The sequence below is a fragment of the Lasioglossum baleicum genome, chromosome 12, assembly GCF_051020765.1.
Source record: "Lasioglossum baleicum chromosome 12, iyLasBale1, whole genome shotgun sequence".
Lineage (NCBI taxonomy): Eukaryota > Metazoa > Arthropoda > Insecta > Hymenoptera > Halictidae > Lasioglossum > Lasioglossum baleicum.
In genome coordinates this window covers 6,412,384-6,435,274 of record NC_134940.1, presented here as the reverse complement: position 1 = coordinate 6,435,274, position 22,891 = coordinate 6,412,384, and the positions used below count along the sequence as shown (strand labels likewise).

Sequence of the window (22,891 nt, the reverse complement as noted above, 5' to 3'; positions counted from 1 at the left end):
CGGTACGTATTGACCACATGATTCTACAGGCTGATTAAAGTAAGATCAAACGGGCCGAGCGCGTACACACAAAGCTGATCGAACAAATATACAGGTTTATAAAGCACATTTGATATTGGTTTTAATTAAGCGTTCCATTAATATTGAACGAGTGCCGAGTTAATTATGATAATGCCGGGCCGGCGTATTTTATTTGTTAATGTACACGCCGCGCCCGTATTACCCGCGGAACTTTCGAATCACTTTGTTTAAGTGATCACGAATAATTGCATTAACTTATTACAGGGTAGACGGGAGAATTCGGCTAGCACATTTAAGAGATTTGTTAATCGAATCAGGTGGCTACAGGGCTCGGATAAATTGGCCAGTTACTAAGTGTGTGGTAAATGGCGAGTTCTAATACTTACACAAGACGAAGACGTCAACGACATCGTCCGAGACGGATGTGCCCACTTTATTGTCTAAAATGCACTTGTAAGTGCCCATGTCGCTGGCTGATGCATTTTTCACGGTAAGCGCCGTCTGCTCTGTGATGCCACCTTCATAATGATCTTCGGTTAATGTTATCTTCTTGTCGTCTCGTAGCCTAGAAAGTAAACAGGACGCGGCTGAGTCTGTCAGATTCTGCAAACAATATTTTGTCCAACCTTCTTTTTGATAATAGATTACAGTAAAGTCGCGATACAGTATTGTCACCATAAACGCATAAGCCTCGGGGGGATCTGTATGGGTTTGTCTGAGATGGGTAGCTATTTTTTTAAGCTTCAAAGGCCGAGCCGAAGGTAGAGAAGGACAGCGTGTCTCTTTCTTTCACATACGCTGTCCTTCCTTGCGCCCGAACCTTTCATCGTCAATTAAATCACTAATACAGTTGAAATTATATCGTGTTTGGTCTCTTTTTAATCAGAAAAATGCCACGAATATATTGATGAAAGTTTCATAAAAAAAATAAGTAATAATAAAAAAGATTAAATATTGCTGTTACATTGTGAGGGCGCACGGGACTTTGAACTGTGGCGGCGACTGCGACTCTCCGCGTCGCATTAGTAGTGGTTCACACCGATATACCGGAGCCGAGATCAGATTACTAAAGTGGAGGGGATATTTTTTCTGTCATAAAGAAATAATATCGGTACGCGACAGTTCTCCGTGCAGAATACAGGCTGATTGACAACTATCGCGACTTTACTGTAATTCCTTTCGTAAAAATCGGGTTACATATTTCTCTAATGCAGCTCTTTTCACCTTGATTTTATACGTGATAATTAGACATCGGATTTTATGCATTTAGGACAAAAGAATTTTAGGAGAATTTAAAAATACTATTATATTATTTTCAACCTACCAAACAGATTAAGAAAGGAAATTAATTTCTAGTTCGCTCCAGATTGTTGCACTTTAGGTGGAAAATTTTTATTTTCCATAAACATCCGCCGACTAGTGATAATAAAGGTATACAAAAGCATGGATTCACACGAGCGTCCACGGTCTTCTAACCATTGCGCTTTTCACCGTAATATCTACTTTTATCCAGACGTATGTTGCAGCGTTTTTCAACAAAACTCACGCTCGCAAAGCTGACGTCGACGATCGAATCCTTTCGCGGCCGCGTTCGCATGCATCAGTGTGAAATATGGTTTTTAGAGCACACTACAAAAAACATAATAAATCATCCCGATAGATTCGCGCCTTTTTATTTTGACATTTCGAGTGCTACTACCCGGGGATGTACGCGGATGCTTTAAATCCGGACTATTCAAGCATCACCGACGCAAAGTACTGGTGCTATCATTTTATGGCGAGGAGCTACGCACACGAGAGTTGCAAAACGACGACACATCACTAGCTAATGCCTAAATGCATCAACAAATTTACCGTTCAAGTTTTTAATAGTGCATCGCACTATTGTTGCTTCTAGATTTAACCGTTTTCTCGGAAATGCTTGAAAATATGCGGAAATTCAAGATTAACGTCAACAATTGTGAGCTTGAGCTTTTGCAAGAATTTACGAGAAGAATTACAAGAAATATTTACATTACAACTTTTTTAAGATGTTTTCACAAGAAGAATTACAAGAAATATTTATTGAATTCGTTACATTTTACGTAACGTCGGTTTTATTAGATGTGCAATGAAACAGTTTCTGGAAGTAAATCAATAAGAAATAGAGGGTCGTAGCGAACGACAACAGCACGAGGTACCAGTTATGGGGGGTTGTTCTTCTATTTTCAGTAAACCATCAACCTGCGGCCACGACACGTGTACGGTGAAAGAATTCCGCAGAGAATGTTCTCCGAGAGATATTTCTAAAAAAAATTCCGTCTCGTAATTCTACGTGTCTCTGTGTTTCAAGCGGCCAGCGGCGCTCCTTATGAGAATCAATGCGTTTTCTCTGACAAAATGGCGGCGATTCATGCGAGTCAGATTCAATTTCAGTAAAGCTCTGTAAACAGAAAGGATCGAGATCCATCTCCATCGCATTTAAATAAAAAAAGCATGAAAATTGTTTATGACTTACGATAACACTGTATTTTATAGTTACAATATACAGGTTGGTCCACCTAAATGTAAACTGCGGATTTTAAAAAGATTTGAAGACATCAGTGCGTTGGTTTCGGCTTAATTAGATAATTAAAAGAAGAAAGAAATTTTGATTTCGCTTCTCCGTCTTTCAATCAATGCAAACATTTTTTACTTTGCATAAAGAGGTGATTAATTAAGTTCTGATAGAGTTAATATTTTTTGGTTTCGCGATCGAAACGTAAACTAGTGAACGAGAAACTTCGCGACGCTATTATGCTATGCTAATTATAGTAGTAGTCTCGAAAGATTGACGTCTTAAAGGATTGCAATTCGAGTAAACTTTGATTGGAAACTTCTTAATTAGCATCTGTAGCAGGTTTCATTTGATACAAGTGTTTCTATGAAGCTTGTACCGGAAACGAAGACAGGTTGGCAATATAAAAAGCCGTTAATATTTACCAGTATATTTTTAACGAATTATTTCGCAAAAATATATAATATTATGATCATGTTTATCCGATTGAAGAAATTGTTAACGTTCCATCAGATGTTCTGCCGTGTACTAGCTTTTTTAAATGCTTCCGTAGTATGTACACCGCTAAAAAAACATTTTCAGACCAGCAGCAGCGAGGAACGTTATCGGACAGAAGTTATGTATTTCTGTTTTACGTGTCGTATTAACCTTTTGAATACCAATATCCGTATACGGTCGATAAACAGGTTTACGATTACGTTACTTTGCGACTCGTAAAAGAATTTTCATCGTAAACAGTGTTGCATATGGACTAAGTGACACCATCAATTTTCATATTTCATGCTAGTTCTGAAGCCGTATATTTCGAAAATGTTTGCCACATGCTGGGTGCAACAAATATTTCATTATTTGTTATTATTCTAATAACTTATGGTCCAACTGGTGTCATCGGGCGACTCTTTTTATTAATTTACATACTCGACAGCGCAAAAAGAACCTTCACGGTACAATCACAGAATGTACGCTGGCAATAGGCGAAAAATTCGTGATAAAATTCAAACTAAAAGAAACGAAAACTTTTTAAATATTGGACTATCCGATTTGAACTTTTTTTAGAAGTTAGAGCAATAGTTTACTACACGATGTGAAGAGAAATTTTTTCAAAAATTGTAATTGGTCGGAATTGTATAGAGAATACTAAAAGTTGCATTTCACAGCTGTTTAATCTGGGCCTATTTTGAAAATTTAAAAAATACGTTTGTTGGACTATTCGATTTGGACTTTTTTGAGAAATTAGAGCAATTAATTTACTACACGATGTGAAAAGAAATTTTTTCAAAAATTGCAATTGTTCGGAATTGTTGAAAAAATACTAAAAGTTGCATTTCGCAACTTTTTAATGTGGGCCTATATTGAAAATTTAAAAAATACGTTTTGTACGTCTGTGTCAATAATATGCACTGTGAAAGTTTTATCGAAACCGGAAAGATGTAAGAATCCTTAGATTTATTGCAGTTCGAGGCTGAAAATCGTGAAAAACTGCAATTTTTACCATTTTTAAAAGCTTGTAGCTGATTGCAGTGTCGACTGATTTTGATGAAATTTTCAGAATATCTTTAGTTGATACAGATCTACGAAACGTGTTTTCTAAATTTTCCATATAAGCCTTCTTCAAAAATTTTGATCACGCTGTGTAGCAAACCAATCGTTCCAACTTTCAAAAAGATTTCAAATCGTAAGGTCCAGTATTAAAAAATATTAGTGGGAGTAACTGCATATTTAAACAAGCTCCTCAGCTCCGGTTTCACAATCTGGCAGGTAACTAATGAAGTTCTTGCGGTATACTTTTAACATGAGAAATCGCAGGAACTTACTCCGTCACTTGGTATTCCACGGTAGACGCAGCGGGCCATAGAAATGAATTTTAGAAAGGAACACTTTGTAGAGTGTTCCTATATAACGCGGCATTAAGCCGATAAAGAATCTGTATTGTCGCGGGCCAAGTTCAATCCAATCTTCGCCAACTAATGATTAACTTCTCCTTACTCCCGTCTTGTTTTATAACATAGTTTGCCGTGGTTGGACAAAGCGCTATAAACTTTTGAAACTGTGCACCGTCAATAAACCTTCCGAGAGCAGTTTTGTACGAAAGCGAGACGCTATTCAAAGCAAATGCTTGTACTTTGACGCTTTCCGGCATCCCTTAGAACGACATAATTATTATATAAGGACACCGAGAACGAAAGTGTCTGACAGACGACACTGTTAGCGGTAGGTCACACTCTGGTAAATACTGTTACAGGTTTTGCGCTCCGAATTCATCCTTTTGCTAGTCAAATGCACCCTTTTGAAGATCAATTTCAATCTTTTACAAATAGAATATTTTTAAGTAGGTTTTTGTAAAAAAGATCAAATCAAATGTAAATTAAAAGATCTACATGAATTACTTATTTAAATATAATTACCAATTCATTAACTTCGTAATGTACGAAAACTGTCTGTAGATATGTATCTATGTACATATGTATGTATATTCATTGTAGCCATTTTCTGATTAATCAATTTTAAATATTAAAGTAAATATACACATGTATCCCTCGTAGTATTGACACCGCGTTCACGTGTGTCTGAATAAATATATAATCTAAATAAGTAAATAATTAATTTTAAATACACTTAATGGGTGAAAGTGATTTGCAGATGGTTGAATTTGATTTGCAAAAGGGTGAATTTAGAGTGCAAAGCCTCCAAACAAAGAGATTTTGTTCAATCTCCTAATCCATTTCTAACCAAGCTCAGCTTCCTTCGAGCATCATGTATTTGCATAAACACTTCAGAAATAATCACACTCGCCACAACTAATTTTATCACGTTAATGAAAAGGAAGAAAATATTAAAATGACAAGGTTGGTGGACAGATGGAACCTAATTTTGTTGCAGGATACCGCAAGACCTCGTGGGACTGGTGTGACTGTATAAAAACTTTCGAATAGAATACGAAATTTTGCTACAAGCTTCCTATTTACAGGATTTTGCACCCCGGTTTTTAGACTCGTGGTCTCGCCGGGATAAAGCCTTTAGTTAGTCAGCCAATGAGATGAAAGGAGGACTGGTGGTACAGAGCTGGTCTAGACTATGGAACCCAGGGGTCCAATGCTGAAAAGTGAGAAGCTTCGAGAGACTAGGAACTGCAGGAACCATAAGATTCAGTATAACACTGATACGTTTCATTCTTTTATTAAATCTTATACGTTGGAATAGTGGAGTTTATTAGTAGAAAGTTTATTAGCGAATTGGAGTTTCTTACCATGTTACATTCGTTAACGTTGCCGGATTCGCTTCGTAGTCGCAAAATATGAGAATATCTTCGGTTTCGTTGACAGTGATGTTCTGCGGTTTCATCCTCACTATCGGCGGATCTGTAACAAACAATGTAACATTGGTCGTCGATAAAGAAGCTAGTTAAATCATCATGAATAATTTTCTTTTCTACACAGTTGCTCACGAAAATGTTCGAATGCTCTTTGAAATGGAATAACTTTTTAATTAAATTAGATGTCTAGATTAAAATTAAGACCTTTGTAATAGTTTATAATTAGACTGTGGATGTTTATGAAATTTTGAATTTTTTTAGACAAATCTTAAGAAAGTGGTACCAAATAAAATCCTGTTTTCATTAGACTGCGGTTTTTATGCATTTATGAAGAAACTGGCTAGGTGAAATATAAAACAGTGAAAAATTAGAAAAAGCTAAACATAGAGTTATGTTGTTCTCAGGTGTAAAAAACTATTAGGGGATGAAATGAATTTGTATTCAACTCGTGCTGTCAACAATCGTGAACAGTTTTATTTTGCATAAAGATCCGCAGTCTAGTGATAACATTTTTAGGTCCAAAATAAATAAATATCGTACTAAATTCTGTCGAATTCTCGATACTGCAGTATTTTTCGAAAATTTTTGTAAACCACAAATGCATAAAGATCCGCTGTCTATTTATAATAAATCGAGCAACACGCACACTTAGTAAACAACTGTTACAAAAAGCTCTACACTTTCAAATGACGTGTAACATTGAGTCACCCGAGCGAGCAAAGTACAAGATGGTCGACGCGTGTCTGTCCATAAAGCGGCACTGTCAAAATAGTCATCCAACGGACAATAAATTGTTCGAAAGAAGTGGCAGAATCTTGTCTAGGTGGTTTTTGTCAGCGAAAATATGTCGCGGTGTGCGTCGTGTGGTTCGGAATGAAAATAAAAACCGGCGGGATCGTAGTCGGCGTAGGGCGCAGGTTCGTCCGCGTTCCGAGATATGTTTAAACACAGGCGAGCGCAAAATGCCGGGGCATAAAACAAAACCCCCTCCCGTAAGTACATAGTCGCGAGAGTGGCCTGTCTAAGGGGAGAGAAGTTGGAACGGTGCCAGCTTCGAGTTTCTCGTTTCCAATCCGTAGATAGCTTTCGTGCTGGCTACAAAACGAAACTTCTCCCCGTCGCTTCGCGACGTAACTGGAAACATCAACGAGATATACGGCTATCTATCTTTCTTTTTCGTATCGCGGCAACGGGATCTCTGTCCCGTCCTCGAACCCTCTCTTACGGACCCCCGCCACCGCCGCTCCTACAAACGTAATTGAAAGATACAAGAAGTTGCTTATAAGCGACGGGATTATCGGAAACGTCCATCGGGATTTAGCGCTTTCTCGCCAGTGCTATCTCGAGATCGGACCTGGGGAGATGTCCAACCACCTCATACCACCTTCGATGGAAACGCTGTTAAGGATCCTTAGGCACTGATTTTTGGGTCGAACATGTTCCCCTGATTTAAGGGGTTGACTCGTTTTTCCAGGATTGCAAGGGTGCGGGATGCGCCTTCTCATTTCTCGATAATGCAGAGATGGGGTTATCCAGTCAACAGCGCGCAGCGCTATCCTATCAAAATCCCTATTTTTATTCGGAAGTATAAAGCTGCGCATGTGACTATTTTCATCGGGGACCATAACTGTTACAACCAAAAAGAAAGAAAGTCATAGAATAACAAGTATTTCATCGACTAAAATCGTATTGGTTACAAATAAGGATTATAAGTAACCGAATGTTTTTTCTCTTGTTGGTAAATGTTATCGTTTAGAGAAATTCATTTCGATCGCTCATAAGAGTTGTCGATGAGAGAAATTTATTTCGATCGTTCATAACAATTATCGATAGGAGAAGTTTATTTCGAACGCTGATAACAGTTATCGATCAGAGAAATTTATTTCGATCGCTCATAACAGTTATCGATGAGAGAAGTTCATTTCGATCGCTCATAACAGTTATCGATGGGAGAAGTTCATCACGATCGCTCATAACTAGACAGGCGGATCTTTATGCACTCATGAAGAAATTAACTGAATGAAATATAAAACAGTGAAGAATATGAAAAATCCAAGAATATTGTTACGTTGCTCTCACCGTAAAAAGACTATTAAGGGGTGAAATTAATTTTTACTTAACTACTGGTTCTCGCAATCAATGCACAATATTTTTATTTTGCATAAAGGTCCGCAGTCTACTCATAACAGTTATTGATCACGGAAATTTGTAATACTTATAATTAAATTGTACAACTTGTGGTAGACAATCAGATATTTCATAAATTGGTCTGTTGATTCGTCTTGTTGTACGAAACCTTCTCAATGAATTTCGCAGGCTTGCTCCATCCGAAAAAGAGTAGGCAACTCAATAAATAAACAACCAAAATGAATTTTCTCATCAATAATTATTATGAACAAGTGAAAAGTAATTCGATCATTAATAACTGTTAGGAGCGATCGAAATAAATTTCTCTCATCGATAATTATAACCGTTATGAGCGATCGAAACAGTTTTTCTTCATCGATAACAGTTATCGAGGAGGATCCAATTTTTTTGAACACTAATAACTGTTATTTGTAACCTAAAAGTATAAAAATCGATATTTTTTAATCATTTTGTTCTTCGAATTTTTTTCTTTATATTTTGTGTACATTATCGTAAATTTCAATAATAATCAATTTTTTATTAACGATCTTTATCGGAGAAAATTTTAGAATACCTGTTATTCTTCGTCCCTGATTTTCATCAAGCTGCAACAGCTACACGCTGCCGAATAATGCGAATTACGCCTCGTAAATGTAAAAATCGAACTTTTGAGGGCGATCGCGGCCTAGATTGATCTTTTATCTAGCGCTTTTGACTACTGTAAAACCCCATCCTTGCATTATCGAGAAATGAGAAGGCGTATCCCGCACCTTTGCAATCCTAGAAACTAGTCTACCCCCTTAAGAGCCGTCCAACAGAAGGACTTGAATTTGTAACCGACCGCTGCTGATAACGCCTTCATTTTTTATCGAACCGCTGATAGCCGCTCCGATTTTTTGAAAGATCTTCCTCTACTTTTGCCAAGCTTAATGCTCCTCCTGCGAGTTTTTCGTAGCATAATTAACCCCTTAAACGGGGTCATGGGGTCGTTACACCGGGTTACGAATCGCCAATCTAGCCGAACAAAAATCCTTATTGCGAGTTGCCGAAAGAAATTTAACTATATTATTCAGGGACACGAGGAAGAGGTTTGATTTTTGCTTTTTGGCCTTGCTCGTGGCATGATCGAGAACACCAAATTGGCGGGGAGTGATTTATTCCGGTTAATTGAAACTATGATTACGTGCTTTAACCGGGGTTGAAGAAGCAAATTGAAAGGGTGTGATAAAACAGGAATATACATGTACATCCTTCGTCGGCCAGGCGTAACTTAATTCTCGCTCGGGTATATCGGATGTTGATCAAACATCGCAAAAAGAAATTAGGACGAAGAATGTCAGGACCTTCGTGTAGTTTTATTCGTTCGGATCGTTCAAGCTAAATTAGAAGCGATTCTTTACGGGTTTTTTTGCGAGCAGGATCGTTTCCCCGTACCGGGGAAAATTTCCGTTTAACCGTGAGCTTTAATCGTACGAGAATCATTTGTCTAAGCAAGTTCCGGCGACGATGGTCCTCGAGACGGTAAGGGAGAATTTGATCGGAAACTGTCCTTCGACGAAAATGGTTAATCTCAGCGAAATTTATATCGCCTCCTTTTACATCTAATCGAAATTTATCGGCAATTTATGACGTTCGGAGTCGCCTTCCTCCTGAAAAGATACTGAAAATATTGCAGCGTCGGTTCGTCACTCGTTTATCATCGTACACTTCAGCGTAATTGGCACTGCTCCGTCATTAAAAGACTTTAACGCTCCGTGGTAATTTATAGCTCCGTTTAATCGACGATTACGCGCATTCAATTATTAACTGAAAAACAGTACTATCGTTCGACGCATACGTTTTCAGTTTTACTAGCAACCCACGGGAAAACGAGTTCGTGATTTATCACGGTGACCCACAGAATCATGGCCGTGATTTTAACTTCGTTCGCGTCGTGATTTTTTAATCTAGAGTGAATTTGCTCACTGTCATCCTAATTCTTCGTCTCGATTGAATTAGCTCTTTTTTCACAAATACATCAATTAGCTTGCACAAAAAAAAACAAAAATTCATTTAATTATAAAAATAAAAAATATTTGATTTTCTTCTCCGTATCTTAGTTCAGTATTTCGAAAAGAAAAAAATTTATTCTTCCTCTCGATTTCGGAATCGTAATATTTACTTAAATAGTACAGTAAAGTCGCGTTCACTGTCCGGGGTCGGGTATGCGCGATCACTCCACTGCCGGCCAACGATCTAGGCTCGGGTATAACGGTGTGAACACCACTACATTGACACCATGAATCGAATGTACAAACCACTTCATTTTCATTATGTTTTTATGGGACATTCACTAACCTATTTCACGATATAATCGTAATCCAACACGATATAATTTCGACTGTATTTAACGCAACGAAGAACAGTATATGGAAAAGAAAGAGACGCGGACAGTCGCCGTCGCCGGCACAGTTCAAAGAATTTCCCATACGCTGTCCCTCCTTGCGACCGAGAAACTTTCATCGTCGATTAAACCACTACGATTGAAATTATATTGATAATTGATAACGATTGAAATTGATAAGTAAATGATCAAAAGAAATCAAGATAAATTCCAGAAATTTCTCGAATAAAATTGCTGCGGCTTTCGAACAATTTATCGAGTAGATCTCGGCCGTCGATCTTCGATAGTAAAAAGGTTGCGAAAGTTCCCGGCAAGTAAATCGCTAAAACAAAATAACTCTTTTAAATCTCGGCTCGGCGACATAATGGAAATAGGGTGCGCGCGAGTGCCGGCATACATTACAGAGAAACAGAAACATTAGGGGAAAGTTATGTCTCACTTACATAAAACTTCAATCGTTGTCGACAATTTCATTGGTTCCATGTTTTCGGAGCGTGTGACCGAGTTCTCGGCGTAACACTTGAACGTCTGGCCGTTGTCGTACTCGGTGGCGGTAAAAGCCAAGTAACTTATGGTTTCCAGCGTGCTGTCGTTCTGCGAACAAAAAGTGTTAAAAGAATATTAAATCAGCGTGGCGTTCGTTATCGAGTATATTTCCCGTACTACGTCAACGTTCAAACTCACGGAAACGAGCTTTACGCGGGACTGGATCGTGTGGTATTTCGAAGTGTCGCAGCGGTATGAACTTTTACTATTATTGAAACGGGACTTTTACTTTTCTGAGCGTTCTTGAACCTCGTTATTCTCTGTACGCTTCGGAGACATGAACTCGGTTTTATTTGTTTTCTACTTTATGACATGTTTACTTTCGAAAACGAACTTTTTCTTCGGTTTAACCTGTTCAAGAAAGTTTTCTAGAATTTACACGCTTTGAATGAATAATCGTCTTCAATCACCGAAGTTCGGAGCAAAAATTAATCATTTTGCGCAAACGACAGCGTAACCGAACGTCATTCGGTTCGCATCCGATCAAACGCAAACACTGTGTTTTTCCAAAATTATGCCATTTTTTAGCAACAGTTGGTCGAGGACGTTCCATGTTTCTACGTTGTATCATAGATTTTGAGGTTAAAACCATTTGGCAAAACAGACCGGTCCGTTTCGCGGAACGTACACATTCCCGAAATCCGCGAGCACGTTTCATATTTTTTCTTCGGCGTTCGATTTCATATACAGCGGAACAATAAAGAAGCGAACGCTGTATTTGTTTTCTGCCGAGTGCTAAAACACGATGAAAAATAGACAGAAAACAAAAATAGAAACGATTGCAACCGAAGTGACCGCGCACAATTAGAGAATAGAGTTTGCAAAGCCATCAGTTTAATTATTTCGGTCACTTTTTTTACGCCGCGGTTTTCGCTGTTCCACCGCAATCCACTCTCGCCAAGAAAAATGTTTTCTATGAACGAGCGAAGATTCCGTCCCGCTTGGTGGATAAACAAAGGTTCTTGAATCGTCGTTTAATGGCTGATTACGGAGAAAAGGGGCAAACAAGCGCGCCGATATGTTGTGAATGAGGACGTTTGTGCATTTTCAATTTTTGTCGACGAATTTTGAGAAAGTGGAATTCAATGAAATCCTATTTTTAACGGGATCAATCTTTGTAGATCCAAAACGAATAAAAATTGTACAAAGTTCTATCGAATTTTATATTCTAGCCTTTTTGAACATTTTCGTAAGCCGTAAATGCATAAAGATCCGCAGTCTAGTAATTATACAGAAAATACTAAAAGAATTATACAAACCTAACTCAAAGCAAACGGAAAAGCACGAAAACTATTTCTATAAATATCTCGAAAACTGACCGAGCGGCGGTAACACGTACAGAAAAAAGTTGTTTAGAATGATCAAAATCGGTGAGGTGTACCCCTTTCTGTGTAATTACGTAATTACCATTATTATTTATACTGAAAAAGATTGCTTAATTTATTGATTCTTCCGGGAATTCGGGGAAAGTAATTTCTCTTTAATTTTTCGACGAGTGCACGCCTTTAAGTGATGGCTATAGTGAGGCGCCGCAGCCGAGCAACCTCTATACGAAATGAGTAGCTCATTAAGGGGGTGGAGTTCGGACAGCCGACGGTTGAAAGTTTCCGCAAGACCGTCTTCACTTGCCGGGGGTCCTCGTGGCTCCTCCTTCAACCATCGCATCGGCTGCGCTCCAATGAACTATGACTCTGAGTTATTAGCCATAGTCTCCGACAATACGGGGAGTCGTATTCAAAGGAAATCCTATTAATCTCGACCGGGATTATTTCGCCGTTCGTTCTATTTATTTTTTCTTCGTCGCGATTCACTTCCGTTAATGCCGGAGCTCTGCACGTGGGCCCGCTTCGAAACACGCTCGCGAAACGTACCCGAAACACGGCAAATGGCAAAGGCAAAGAAACACAGAGGCCCTGTGCATCAAGGTTGCTCAGGCGCATCCACTTAATCTCGCGTTCACCGCGATGTTTACATCGACGAGCGTTTGCGGCACATAATTACTTGGCTCTATGCAAATTCTGTCTGTTGCCAAGTTCAAAGCCGCGTGATTCAGTCGTTGAGTCACTCGCGCCATAATCAAGCACTCGATAAACAATGCTAATTATGATCCGTGACGCGGACCGAAAACCCGGGCGCTAGAACCTGCAGCCATCCGCGTCCGCGATAATGCGATTCACAATTCTGGCAGGAGCAATTAATGACACGTTAAATCCGTGCACGATGCTAACCGCATTTCACTAATGGAAAGTTGTATTCCCTCGGGTGAAACCGGGAATTAGTTGGGATTCATAATGCCAGCCAAAATCTTACCTTTTCAAAACCATTACACTTCGCTCTGTCCGGAGCCAGTTTAACCCGATCTACATACATACATCTACGTGCGTATGTATGTATGTATAGACTCGACGAAACTCGGAGCCGGTTACGAACAAGGAACAGTCGAACTAATTGTGCTTGTTGTCTGTGTATGGTTTTGCAATTGACCGTGATTGTTCGTAGTTCGTCCGCTACACGTGTACCGACGAGCAAAACTTTTCGATTGGTTCTAGAGATTGAAAGAGGTTATTGAACTTTTTAACCGGCATTCTGCCGTTCCATTTTCACAATACCGATTCCTTTTGCATTTTCTTCGGTTGTTGTAGAATACAGAGTCGATCGAAAAATTGTCAACATAAAAAGAATGGTACAGTAATAAATCAAAATAATAGTAATAAAGTTAAAAATAATAGTACAATATACTAAATTAAAATAATAGTAATAAAGTTAAAAATAATATTAATATTTTAAATAAATTATAATATTGTAAATACTATAATAATGTTATAAAAAATAAAATTAAAAATAATAGTACAATAATAAAATTTAAAATAATAGTTTAATAATAAATTTGTACTGATTCTAAAGCTCGAAGTCTCTACTTTCGCAGACCAGCATTCATTTCTGAAGTGAAAAATTCTTTAAGCGCGGTGCGTCCACAATTGCTGGACAGTGAACGAGTCTGATCCGTCACGCTCCGAGGTGAAACGCTATTCGGGGAGCCGAGTTGAGCCGAACGAGCGAACAACAGACAGGTGTGCACGATAAAAGCATACAAAATTCCTTCGTGAATGAATCTCTTACAAACTTGAATTGAATCACGAATTCACGAAAATAACAAACAGTATCTTATTAACAAATTACTAGAGACTCGCACTAGACGCAATTGGTAATAATAATGTCAGCGCGAACGACGATCAAGTTATCATTTCTTAGAGAGCGGGCAGGAGAAGTGATCCGATTTCTTATTCAGCCGTCCAAAGTGAAGTGACTTTATAGCTTCAGATATTGCCATAATGGATTTATGATGGCGGCGTGGCGTACAGATCTACGATATATACGTGTATGCGTTATTACACCGTCGCAGAGCGAAATGACATATAATGATTTTCCGATGCGAGAAGCCTGGAACACCTTATTCATCTGTGAAATCACTTTTTCATACGCGAATAAGAGAACCTTTGTTCAGTCAAGGGCTTATGAATAATTGTCTGTCAATTGCTCGATACTCGAAATATACGAGGACGCAAAATGTACACGACATTGCAAAGTATCGAAAGCAAGCGTACCGCTGAAATGAAGATATAAATTCAAATAATGCACAGCGAGCGATCAACCTGCTAGAGCACACAGTACGAAAATCGAATTTCTTGTCCATGTGACGAATAATGTTACTGTTAATAATATTATACATCTGTGTCGATGAGACAGAACACAACGTGTGCGTTCCTCGAGAAAAACGAAATTGAAAGGGACGTTCGTCGACAGGCCCGTACCAAAAAAGTGATCGTCTCCCTGTCCATTCGAATCATAAAGAAGTTGCAAAATGTGAAAGAATACCTTATATCCACTGTTACACATAAGAAGGTAATTATACAGAAAAGTACTGCCCACTCCGATTTTGATGAAATTTAAATATGTTATGCAGCAACACATTCTGAACAGCTTTTTCCTTTTCCAATATAGGGGGGTCGCTTTTAGTTTTCGAGATATTTGCAAAAAACTATCGCGAATACTGTATTGTCCGGCGTTCCTTTACATTTTGACGCTGTGGAGGTGAGAGAGAAAACAAGGTCTCACTCTGGTCATGTATATATAGGGTGAGCGTTCAATTTTGAAAGAATACTTCTGGATTTCCGTATGTGCGTGGTCGGCCGCCCCCCCACCACCTAACCCTAGCTAATTCTGATCTCATGATTTTTCCATTACTGGTTCAAATTCTGTATGACGGCTGTATACATAGAATGAAAACCACGCCCGACCACCGACAGATAAGGGCGCTGTCAAAAATGATCAACTTTAAACGACCATAGCTCCTGAACTATTGATCCTAGAGGTTCGAAAATTCGATCCGCATCCGCGCCGGGTACAAATCTACTGGATTACATACCAAATACATCATAATTCGTAGGAGGAAGGCACAAATTTTTAGTCCGGTAAAGTAAAGAGCAGCCTAGGATTAATATTCTTATGTGTAACAATGGATATAAGGTATTCTTTCACATTTTCAACTTCAAATTTATGATTCGTACGGGCAGGGAGATGATTACTAGGTACGGGCCTAGCGACGAATATCACTTTTCGTTTGGCTTGAGGTACGCACACGTTTATGTTCTGTCTCATCGACACGGTCGGGTGGACTGTAGCTGTAGGCTTTTGTCTATACGTATAACTCTACACAATCAAATTTTGCAAAAACTTTAACAACTTATATCTCAATAACTATTTGTTTGCGACACGTGGCTTCTTTTAAACTTTTTCTCGTCTGGATGAGTGGAAGGCGGTGATGTAAAAAAAGTTTAACAACAATTTTTTTTGTTCTACACAATTTTGCTGCAAGTTTCTCTTACAAATCTCCGCCGATCCGGAGGTGTAGATTTACTCCTACGACGAATGACCATTACTTTTTATACACCCTGTACAAAAATGAATGAAATGTCGGAGCACAACTCTCACGTGCAGAATGAAACAAACTTTTCTCAAGAAGTTCAGATCGATTTTATTTGAATCTAAGTCGACCTATATCGCGGCGAAACATACCGAAAACGTCGGCCGAATTTGAGTAATTGCTTTCTCGCTTCAAGTATCATCAACTACGGATTCCGTTTATTCAGAGAACAAAGTAGTTTATTGCTCGGGAACTCGCTGCGAGAGACATCGGGACAGCTTATGCTGCGAGCATACCACTTTGTTAGTTAAAATATTTGTTCGTCGGAACGTCCAACTACGTTAATGCGACTCTAGAAACTTGACAAAATTGGCTAGCAGAGAATTCCTGCGTACAAAAGACCATTGCCGGGAGGAACTTGAAAAAGTGTCGAATGGAATGCTACGATAAATCAGTAATTCTTTGACACAAATTCAATAATCTTCATTGTTATGAAAGACCAAATGAACACTCCCGTCCATAAATCAGCGCGCGCGCGCGCGGACACTTACTTATCTTCCACAAAATGGTAATATGTATAAGTAAAGAATAGAAGGTTTCAGCTTGATTTTATTGCTTTATTTTGATTAGATGTAGCTATTGTACGATATTATTTGAATGAAAAATTAAATATATACATATACCATTTGAATAAATGTTGGAAAAAAGAGATTGAGAAATTGTGGGACAATTGGAAAACAATTGCCCCACTTAAATTTGAAAAATTAGAAAATATATGAATAAAAGTATAAATTTATAAAATATAGGATATTTTGGACAGATTTGAAAAATTAGTAAGTACCATTCATAATATTGGGTTGGCAAGAAAGTAATTTCGGTACTTTAAGGTGAAATAAAACTGAAATCTTTATTCAAGCGATGAACTTTCATCAATAAAATATTTTCTCATTTGTTCTCTTTGAATATCTTATTTATAAATTCGACTCTATTTCACCTTAAAATATCGAAATTACTTTCTTGCTAACCCAATGTAAGGTTCATTAAGTCTGTATCCACATTTGGATAAGTGTCCGCCGACTTACGGATGGGAGTGACGTCATAAAATCGGTCCGAAAATATCGTTCAACCGGATTCTCAGAGTTCCGGTGAAATGGATGGGTGCAGGGATCGATATAGCTGTTCCTGTCAATTAGACTCCGACTTCGAGTACATTTCCAGTCGAAACAACGTCGTCGTCACCGATCAGGATAAAATGCCGGGTGACTTAGTCGCGTTAATTTTGCAAAACCGACACGTACACCAATTCTGAGACGGTACTCACGTTTTCTTGCACTTTCGTCTCGAACATCTCGAATCTGTCGTTGCTCTCGTCCAAGTACTTGGTGCCATTCTGCCAGGTGACGTTCGCCGCGGGTTTCGCTGCTCGTACCGTGCACTGTAGAAGGATATTCGTTCCTCGCACGACGTGGCCCACCACCCCGTTTAAATCCATCTTCAGCGGTCGGACTGGAAAAGATGTCACGTCGTAGAAATATTTAAACTTCTCGCTCCAAGGTGTTAACCTTGGGGTTAACACTCAAAGCGGTTAATATTCTGTATATCTTAGGGGATGTTCCGGTTTTCGAGGCCGTCATTCACCAATTTTTACGAGTTATTTTCAATCTTTTCGTATCAACAATTTTGCACACGTGGACGAACTTGAGGATTGAGACACGGGTAGACAAGTAGACAGCGGATTTTATGCGTTTATGACAAAGATGAGCGGGCGAAATTTAAAACAGTGGAAACATCAGAAGAATTAAAAAATACTGTTATGTTATTCTCAATCTATTAAACATATTAGCACTTAGCACTCGAGTGGCGACTCTGAGGCGCCGCACTATGGACCAAACCGACGAAATCTGTGTCAAAATCAAAGAATTTTCGATAGAAATGAGATAGAGCGATGAATTTTTTTTTTAAATGGAAGCTGAAACTTTGCAGAATATGGGATAATTATGGAGATTGTGGTACGAACGTTTTTTAACCTTGAAAGAATTAGTTTTTCCAATACCACGCGCGGAAAACATTTTTTTTTGAACATGCGACACATCATTTCCCGTTGATTTTTTCACGCTGATTTAAAGTTAAGAAGGTTAAAAAACGTTGGTACCATAATCTCCCTATTTTCCCATATTCTGCAAAGTTTCAGCTTTAATTTTTAAAAAATTTTATCGCTCTACCTCATTTCTATCGAGTTCCTTGTTTTTGAAGCGGGTTTCTTCCAAATTGCCCACTGTGCTCCGCTAAAATTTGCTGTACTATTCTTTAAAATATTGTTTAAAGATTTAAGTATTGTATGAGGTATTATATCAATTTCATATATCCACCAAAGTTTAAAAATCGCAGAGAGTGCAAATATTATAGGTCGGAAGGGTTAAGGCAGAAAATAAATTTCCAGGAATAAAGATCGCAGAAAGATCTGCTTTCCATCGATTAGTGAGAAATTGTCTCCTACACGGCAAGGTTTACTAATTATTTGCACCATTTTTCGCTCACTACCCCAAACCGCATTCATGCATTAAACATATTAAGACACAAAATAAATATCTATTTCACTTCAGTTTGAAAGATCCGCTGTCTATGGATAATACTTGTGAGAGAAGTGTTGCAAACCTGGCGGTATCTGCATAATCGCGTAGTGAAATAGTCACTTTTGACCCGGATCCGTGGTTGGCCGGGGTTCATGAATTACGCGAAGAAAACGCGGAGGATTGTAATAGTTCGCGAGCGTCATATTATCTCGGCGGTGGCTGGCTGGAAATTCGAATGCGCTGTCCAAACATCCGGCGCGTCTCAGACGTTTAAATTTTCAGTGCAGCGCGGCCGTACGAAACCGCATAACGTCTCGTCCGCCGAATCCATTTAAATTTCCCTGTAGAAGGCCGCGCCCGACGGATGCCCCCTCCGAAGAAAATAAACGATAAACCGGGGCGAGGAGCGCATTATTCAGAAAATCCAATTATCCTGTTAGGAGGACTTGACAGTAATGCAACCTTTACCCTTCGTCCTTTTTCGTCCAGGGCGAGGCCGCAATTGATTCATGACACGTTTCCCTATGCTTCGAGCGGGCTCACGTACACAACAACGAAAACAGACGGGCGTGTTGCGAGGACGATCTAATGTAATACTAAGGCTGAGCCGCTGTCTGCATCTCCCGCGTCTCTTATAAGAATAATACGAAGGTGTATAAGCACGAAGCCGAGACAGCTTGCGGGGGTGGAGCGAGATTGAGAAACTCAGGGGTTGCATAAAGACAGGGGCGCCGGTGGATGCCGGGAAATCAGAAAGTCAAGTTGCATCAGGGAATTCGAAGGATTCTTGCCGTTGCGAGGATCAATGCTCTCCCTCTCTGGAGATTTAAAAAATGTTCTAAATAGATGGACCATTATCAGTGTTTATTGCACATTAAAGTAGTCGGTTCAATGTAATTTCTTTAATTCTCTCAATCTAGCCTTTGACGGCTGAAAACTTCCTACGGAAATACATTCTAAAATCGACTCGAACTCCTCGAAATAAAATCATTCTCCTCTATTGACGTAGACTTATCAATATTTCAACACGTTTCCGTATTTACGTACGAACGAAAATGAATATATTATGAACTTCGATCTTGCAGCTTCGATTTCAGCTGGAAAAAACTCAAAAATGTCCACGGGAAGTATTTTCAAATCAGATTTGCTCGAAAGGATAGACAATAGTTCAGCAATCAAATAATAATAGCGCAGATAATCGGCGCGGTGCGAACTCGCAGAAATGTGCTCCGTCCAGGAAATCGACTTTCCTCGAGTATTCGAGCACGATACCGAATATCCCGATCCTCCACGAATTGTTAGCTCCCCTATCGATTACGTGGCCGTAGACTTTTTGCTGGGGGTGAAATATTTCTTTAGCAGCTCCTGGGAGAGGTAGCAGGTTGGCCAAGCCGATCCCCAGCCGAGTTTTTAAGTCTGAAATCGGCGCGGATGCGATTGCCAGGTCTTGTTCGCCGGTAAGAAGCGGGTCTTGTCTCTCCGTAACTCCGGCGGGTGTCTTTCACCGAGCGTTTTTTCGCAAGGGGCGACAGGTTTCGAGGCCTGACTTTTGACAGCAGCTGCGCCACCCGTGAGACTTTCGCAGATACGTTGCGGCCACTCGCGACGATTCAACTTTAAATCCCTGGCAAGTCGTTAAAAGCGGCTTATTTAATCGATTTATTCGCGACCCGCACCTTTGCCCCTCACCAGCCTCCGCCCCACGTTCACGGGATATCCGGAAGGAATGAAGTTTCTCACTGAGGACGTCTCCCGTCTATCGGTTCGATGGAACGGAGAATTCATTTTTTTATGCATCTTCATCTTCGAAATAATATAAATTTTCTTTTATACATGGTGTCCCAGCTAACTTGACCACCTTGAATATCTTCGTTGTTTTCAAAGATACGTCAAATGTCTGAAGGACAAAGTTGAATGATAAAATGGGGCTCATAAGATACCGACAAAATTTTTTTCCATGTAATTTTTTTATGAGATTTCAAGGTCACCTTCATTTTTTTAAATGGAATGAGGTATTTTTTAAATGTATGTCGAAAAGTTAGTAGTTCAGGAGATATTTCAATTTAAATAGCTCTAAAATACCATTACTGTCGTACTAAGACGTTAGTGTTTACTTACTTATGTAACGTCTTATTGTTAGTACGACAGTAATGGTATTTTAGAGTTTTTTAAATTGAAATATCTCCTGAACTACTAACTTTTCGACATACATAGGTTAGTAGTTTTCTATAACGAATGTCCAGCTGCATCGATTGATGTATTAAAAAATACCTCATTCCATTTGAAAAAATGAAGGTGACCTTGAAATCTCGTAAAAGAATTACATGAAAAAAAAAATCGTGTTGTTATCTTATGAGCCCCATTTTACCATTCAACTTTGTCCTTCAGACATTTGACGTATCTTTAAAAACAACAAAGATATTCAAGGTGGTCAAGTTAGCTGGGACACCCTGTATAATCTAACAGATTTGTTCTTTATTTTACCACGTTTTTTATTAGCTCGCTTGTGGATTGTGAATTTTGAATAGCTATGAAAATACTTGTAAGATTTAAAACGATAAACGTGGGGCACATGCAATAGATATAATTGATGCATGAATAGTTCATCTAAGTCACTAACAATTTTGTTGCACTGCAAATGATATGAACTGTTGTGTGAGTTTTCTCAACGGCAGCTACTCTCTACACTCCTTACTATGTATGTATTATCTTGCGCTCCATGGTTTTCGTTTTAAATCTTATTCCGAATCAACTTAAAATTCCAGACTAAATTGAACGAAGATGAGGCATTTATGTTGTCGTTACACGTAACGTTTCGTTAGACAGCACATCTTCGAACACCTTAGAAGCGACGGAGTCATTTAGATTTCATCAAGACACATTCTATCGTCGCGCATCGTTCGATTAAAGTTTTCCACCCATCTCTAAGCGATGTAGATTCGAGAAAACGCCCTAATTTTCTATCGATCCTCCCACGATTCCGCAGACCTGCATCTGCTGCCACGAGATGTTTCTTTAAGATGCTCGGAATCTTTCAAGCTATATTTCATGAATTTAGTTTTAAAGCATTATTGCGAATGCTCGTTTACGAACTGCTTTCTCAATTAATTGTTTGCCTCGCAACATCGCGTCGAACATTTCCGAAAGATTGAAATAAATGTAAATGTTATTCGGTTCGCGCGCTTGTTCTAGTCGAAGGTAAATTTATTCTAGGCTTATGAATATTCCGGTTTTACGATAAACATACACCCTTGTTGCTTACGAATGTCGTAAAACTAAACACAAGGTGAGAAAATCCACACGGATTATGAAACTGCGTTTCGCATCAAAGAGCATGAAACAAGGGTTGAATTTCCGAAAGCAATGCTAGCCTACACAAAAGTTTTTAATCGGCTAATGATCATGAAAAAAGTAAGCGGTAAGCGAAAGATATTAGTTATCGCGAGCTGGTAGAGGGGGAACGTTTGAAACGCAAATTTAAAGACGGTAATCGAGGTAGCGATTGAGGGAGTTGCAGAGGAGGGGCGACGGGAGGGTTGAATCGCGTGAAAAACACTTTGAACTGGCTTTCTACGAAAATTACTTTCGCTTTCCTCAATTATCCCCGCGAAATCCTATTACCTTCGACGAAAAATTTCCCTACTATTCTTCGAAACCGCACGAGGCCCGACTTGATCGACCCGATTCCACGTACACGTACAGGGTGTTTCAAAATTGTATGTCGTGACCACTATAGCGTGATTCTGCACCACTGGATCGGTGGAGATCTGTTACAAAAATGGACCGCGAAATTGACCTCGACATTGAATCCCAACTATGTGTCTCATGTCAACCGTTCTCCTAGAAAACGACTTTAAAGTTTCATGGACAATTTTATTTCATACGTCTACAGGATGTCCCAAGATTGTATAAACGCGGATGGGATGATTCTACATGATTTTGAAACATCCTGTACAAAGCTCGGAAGTTCCCCGCGAGAGCTCGTGTCTCGAAAGCGACGCGTCGTTAAAAATAAGAGCGCTGGAAAAGAAAGATCAGGTGGTTGTCATTTTTCCTTCCGCTTTCTTCTCGTTAAAGGGGTGCAGAGAGGAAAGCGAGATAGAGAGGGAGAGAGAGGCGGGAGGGTCGACGCTTGGTTCAAGGCAAATGCAATCCCCGATATTAGATTCCCTGTTCAGCTCGTATTCCGAATCGACAGTCTTCCATTTCACGTTTCTCCCGCGTCGTTTCGCTGATTGCTCGCCCGTTGGTTTCACTCGAAAATTATCTCTCGTGTAATCGTCCCGAGAAAAGTTTCTTCCCCGTGTTTTCCTGAAGGGTGGGCTGCTCGCTAGAGCAAAGGGGGAAAGTTCGGTTTATTCGCACCCAGACAAAGCCGAACGATCCTCGCATGTGAACTTTTTAATGTTTCTTCGGTTCAGGAAGCGACCCCGAGAGCTGCGCCGAGTGGATCCGCAGAGTAGCCGGA

At 39.3% G+C, this 22,891-nt stretch overlaps 1 protein-coding gene across 11 annotated transcripts in view; it reads right to left on the bottom strand.

The window, feature by feature from the left end:
* The window catches only part of Nrm (neuromusculin), a 407,543-nt gene that overhangs the window by 66,401 nt on the left and 318,251 nt on the right, over nucleotides 1–22,891 (bottom strand). For all 11 annotated transcript variants that reach the window (XR_013010095.1, XM_076434722.1, XM_076434721.1 and 8 more), the window contains 4 exons: nucleotides 17,172–17,356; nucleotides 10,824–10,974; nucleotides 5,805–5,916; nucleotides 408–586 (listed from right to left, as the gene is read on the bottom strand). Coding sequence is in view for 10 of the 11 variants with exons in the window: in XM_076434722.1 (XP_076290837.1) it covers nucleotides 408–586; nucleotides 5,805–5,916; nucleotides 10,824–10,974; nucleotides 17,172–17,356 (627 nt within the window). In the remaining variant the exon portion in view is untranslated. The remainder of the gene's footprint in view (nucleotides 1–407; nucleotides 587–5,804; nucleotides 5,917–10,823; nucleotides 10,975–17,171; nucleotides 17,357–22,891) is intronic.